Below are 5,071 nucleotides of genomic sequence, written 5' to 3'. Positions count from 1 at the left end.
ATAAGTTTTCTTTTAGCTTGGTAGCTTTTACATTCAAAGAGCGACGAATTGCACAGTCATTCTCTTCATCCACAAGCTCGAATTCTGTATTGCCCTTGTTTTAACAAGAGTCCCTTTGATTCGACAGGTTTGTTCCAAGGATCCATATACTTCTTGCCAGCTCATTAGGAGAAGTCAAAGGTCTGGTACCCAAGTCTGCTGGATTGTTTTGCGTGGCCATATACTGTCACACTACTGTGGGCTAGATCGTTTGAGGACAATGTCAACTCGGTTCGCAACATATGTGTAGAAGCGACGTTTTCGATTATAAATGTATCACAAAACGATTCTACTGTCTGTGTGGTACAAGAAATTCTCCAAGGAAATACTCAATTGGTCTGCAATTACGTTTGCTAATTCTGTGGCAAGAACAGCGGCGCACAGTTCTAGTCTAGGAATAGTGGTGCCCCCAGCTGGAGTCAGTTTGGATTTACCCATGATGAAACCAACTTCTTCCTTTGAACCAAATAAGGCTCTCATATATGCGACTTCAGAGATCGCCTTTTCGGATGCATCTGAGAACACATCTACCTTAAATAGTTCTGTGTAGCTCAAATCGTTTAGTAAGAACATTCTTCGAATGCGAATTCCTTCAGTAGATTTAAAGTAACTCCTTCCAAAGATTCCACTTTTTCTCAAAATGATCAGGCAACCTTTCATCTCACATGCCTGAACCATGAGCTGTGATCTCACGAGCAAGAATTTTAACTTGAATAGTAATTGGGCTTAGAAATCCAAGTGGGTCAAAAATGCTGCTAACAGCAGAGATTACACCGCGCTTGGTGAACGGCTTATCAGGTATTTTGAGTTGGAAACTAATCAGATCTTCACTGATATTCCAGGACAAACCAAGACTGGCCTGAATGGGAAGATCATCGGCAAAGATATCCAGCGACGACACACTTTTTGCTCTGTCTTCTGCTGGAAAGGCAACCATTACTTCAATTGAGTTCGAAAGTATTTTTTGAAGTTTAATGTTTGCGGTCTTTAGTGCTCGTTGTGTCATTTCTTTCAGCCTAATAGCTTCTTCTGAGGTAACGCAGAAAGTGAATCGATCATCAAAATAAAGTCGTTTTCAACAAACCTCTTTATTTCTGGTTCATGCGGTACTCAGTCAGTGGTTTAGATGGATCATTAGACTCATACCAAAAGAACCTCAGGAAGTCTCTATGAGTCTCCTCAACCAAAAAACAGTAAAACATCTGTTGGATGTCGCACATGATGGCAACTAAATTGCGCCTGATTCTCAGCAGAACTTCAAGCAAGTTGTTTGTGAAGTTCGGACCAGACAGAAGCACTGCATTCAAAGAGCTGCTATTGAACACCACTGAAGAGTCGAAACACCTCTGATTTTGTCAGGTTTCCGTGGATGGTACACGCCAAAAAGGGGGTAAATACCAGGATTCTGTCCCTTGTGGTAATGCAGAAGCCTTTTCAGCTGCACCCGATTTGAAGATCTGATCCATAAACTCGACCATGTGGCGATGTTTTGTAAGATGCTTCTTTAAAGAACTGTCGAGAATCTGAGCCCTTTTGTCCACATGGATCCTGTTATTCGGCAATCGGGGCCTTGGTTCCACGAATGGGAGTAGGGCTTTCCAATGCCCACTGCGATCCTTCTTCATACGTTCATTCATAATCTTTAGGAAATCAATATCTTCCCGCAATAAACCGATTTTGTCATCTTCGCTTGTTGTTTTAAACACATCCTTGCCAAGACTATCGCCCAACAAGCCATGATCAAGTTGGTCTTTAAGAGCGAGGTTACTTTTGCATGGGGCAAACAATGAAGGACGACCATTTGTAACATGAGTCTTGAAAGTGTTTATGGAAGCAGGTTGGAGAACTTTGCCTAGGCACACTTCACCCACAATAACCCATCCTAAGTGGAGACGCTGCGCGAATGGTCCAACCTTCCGCCCAACCACCTGTTCCTTAACAGGATGTGCTTCGAGCGTATCTCTTCCAATGATCAAACCAATTCCAGCTTTTCGTCCAAAGAAGGTATACAACTACTGAGACCATTGAGATAAGGGTAATGGTGAGTTATTACTGGTGTCGGAATTTCAGATCGATCATTTGGAATGTCACATTCGACGACGTTGTTCAATGTCAGTTCACTTTTACCATCAGCAGATCTTATGTACATCTCTGGAACAATGCGTGCATTGATGACCGTACTTCCACCAACATGAGTTTAGTGTGTACCTTTGCATCGGCCCAGTCACTCCAAGTTCGTCTAAAAGAGCTGGACTAGCTCAAGTTCTGTTGCTTTGATCATCATGAATGGCATAGACAGACACTTGCTGGTCTGGATTTATATGCACCTTAACAAGCATAGTCTTGGAACAGGAGCGCCCACTGAAGTCACCAAATAATAATGTGCATAACGCTGAAATTTAACATGACAGATCAGCTGTCTGCTCCCTACTATTATGCTGTTGTTTAAGCGATGTTGAACTTCTTACTTCGCCATGCATGGTCGTAGCGTGCGATCTGTCCTAACAAATTTTGCATATAACATCTTTCTGGCATCTGCGAAATGAATGCTCATCAGTCTCACAGCAACGGAAGCAAATTTTGTTTTCTCGTAATGAATTTTTCCTTTCCTGCAATGATTTTTGCCGGAACAGTCTACAGGCATTCAAAGGATGTCCCATTCCGTCCAAAATGCACTTGTTCTTCCTTTCCGACTTTGAATCACTCATTTCAGTTTTCTTGACATTTATAACATTGCAGTGATAAGTCGATGTCCCAGTTCTTGTTGGACGTGTCATTTGTCCTGGTAGCAAAAGACCGTTCCTTTGAGCCAGCAATTTGATCTTGCGAAGGGATAACAATGCCTTGAACGTTGTAACGTGAACACATCTCAGAGAGAAATTCGGTGAAAACACAGAAGGGTGGATAAACCACATTGTTAATTTGTTTATGTTTGGCTGCTCTATCTATCCACTTGTTCTGAGTGAATTGTGGCAGCTTCAGTAAGACTGAATTCACACTGACCGACGTGTCAAAATACCCCAACAGTGCCTTATAGCTTTCGTCTTGCATCAAAGATTCAATTTCTGTAACTATATCTAACAATTCATACATTCGTGCGTGTTCATTGTTATTGTTTATTTTGGGTACACGAGCCAGCTTTTCTCTAACAGATCAGATGCCTCAACCATTTCTGACCTTCCATAATGTTCATTTAATCTACTAATATTCCATATTTGCTGTATTGCCCTGGCAGGATTAAATGCATTAGCGACTCGGATACTCTTTGCTTGGGTAGAAAATTTGGGCCCAACATATTTAATGACCAAGTCGAGTTCTTCATATAGACCCATTCCAAGTTCAGCAGATTTACCCTGAAAGCTGGCTTTCCATATTGGGTAAGAGCCAGGCGGCTCATTAAAGCTTGAGGAACTTGCCATTAGTAACTCTTTCTTGATCAGGTATTTGGAAAAGTCTGACATAAATGGCGCATCTGTTACACCCTTAGCGTTATGCACCTGATAAGGTTGCATAACTTGTCCGAAAGGTAAGTGGCTACCAGGAAAAGGCGTAAACTGCAGCCAAGGCATAGACTGCAGACGAGGCTCAGACTTAAACGGAGGCGCAGACTGCAGATGAGGCGTAGACTGCAGCTGAGACGTAGACTGCGGCTGAGGCGTAGACTGCAGCAAAGGCGTAGGCTGCAGTTGAGGCGCAGACTGCAGACAATGTGTAGACTGCAGCTGAGGCGTAGACTGCGGCTGAGGCGTAGACTGTGGCTGAGGCATAGACTGAAACTGAGGCATAGACTGCAGCTGAGACGTAGAGTGCAGCCAAGGCGTAGACTGCGACTGAAGCGTAGACTGCAACTGAGGCGTAAACTGCAGCTGAGGCGTGGAGTGCAGCCAAGGCGTAGACTGCAGCTGAGGCGTAGACTGCAGCTGAGGCGTAGACTGCGGCTGAGGTGTAGACTGCGGCAAAAGCGTAGACTTCGGCTGAAGCGTAGACTGCAGCTGAGGCTTAGACCGCACCTGAGACGTAGACTGAGGCTGAGGCACAGACTGCAGATGAGGTGTAGTCTGCGGCTGAGGCATAGACTGCAACTGAGGCGTAGACTGCAGCTGAGGCGTGGAGTGCAGCCAAGGCGTAGACTGCAGCTTAGGCATAGACTGCGGCTGAAGCATAGACTGCGGCTTGTACGTAGACTGCAGCTGAGGCGTCGACTGCGACTTAGGCGTAGACTGCACCTGAGTCGTAGACTGCACCTGAGTCGTAGACTGCAGCTGAAGCGCAGACTGCGGTTGAAGCGTAGACTGCGGCTGAAGCGTAGACTGCAGCCAATGCATAGACTGCATATGAGGTGTAGACTGCAGCTGAGGCGTAGACTGCAGCTGAGGCGTAGACTGCGGCTGAGGCGCAGACAGCAGCTGAGGCGTAGACTGCAGCTGAGGCGTAGACTGCGGCTGAGGCGCAAACTTCATCTGAGGTGTAGACTGCGGCTGAGGCATAGACTGAAGCTGAGGCACAGACTGCGACTGAGGCGCACACTGCGGCTGCAGCGTAGACTGCAGCCAAGGCGTAAACTGCATATGAGGGTGTAGACTGCAGCTGAGGCGTAGACTGCGGCTGAGGCGTAGACTGTGGCTGGAGCGTAGACTGCAGCCAAGGCGTAGACTGCGGCTAAAGAGTAGACTGCAGCAAAGGCGTAGACTGCAGCTGAGGCGTAGATTGCGGCTGAGGCGTAGACTGCAGCTGAGGCGTAGACTGCAGCTGAGGCATAGACTGCAGATGAGGCGTAGACTGCAGCTGTGGCGCAGATTGGCTGAGGCGTTGACTGCGGCTGAAGCGTAGACTGCAGCTGAGGCGTGGACTGCGGCTGAGACGTAGACTGCAGCTGAGGCGTAGACTGCAGCTTAGGCGTAGACTGCAGCTGAGGCGCAGACTGCAGATGAGGCGTATACTGCAGCTGAGGCGCAGACTGTGGTTCAGGGAGGCTGTTTATATAGTTTAAGGTCCTTAGGTATGTATGTACTCTGCTGCATGAGGACAGGTC

At 46.6% G+C, this 5,071-nt stretch overlaps 1 protein-coding gene across 1 annotated transcript; it reads left to right on the top strand.

Moving 5' to 3' along the window:
- Positions 1-3,653: 3,653 nt before the first annotated feature.
- LOC127839981 (uncharacterized) lies at positions 3,654-4,619 on the top strand. The gene has a single exon (XM_052368370.1). It carries the CDS (start codon positions 3,654-3,656, stop codon positions 4,617-4,619), a length of 966 nt encoding a protein of 321 aa, XP_052224330.1.
- The last annotated feature ends 452 nt before the right edge of the window (positions 4,620-5,071 follow it).

The sequence above is a fragment of the Dreissena polymorpha genome, chromosome 7, assembly GCF_020536995.1.
Source record: "Dreissena polymorpha isolate Duluth1 chromosome 7, UMN_Dpol_1.0, whole genome shotgun sequence".
Taxonomy (NCBI): Eukaryota; Metazoa; Mollusca; class Bivalvia; order Myida; family Dreissenidae; genus Dreissena; species Dreissena polymorpha.
This window is presented reverse-complemented; position numbering and strand designations above follow the sequence as displayed.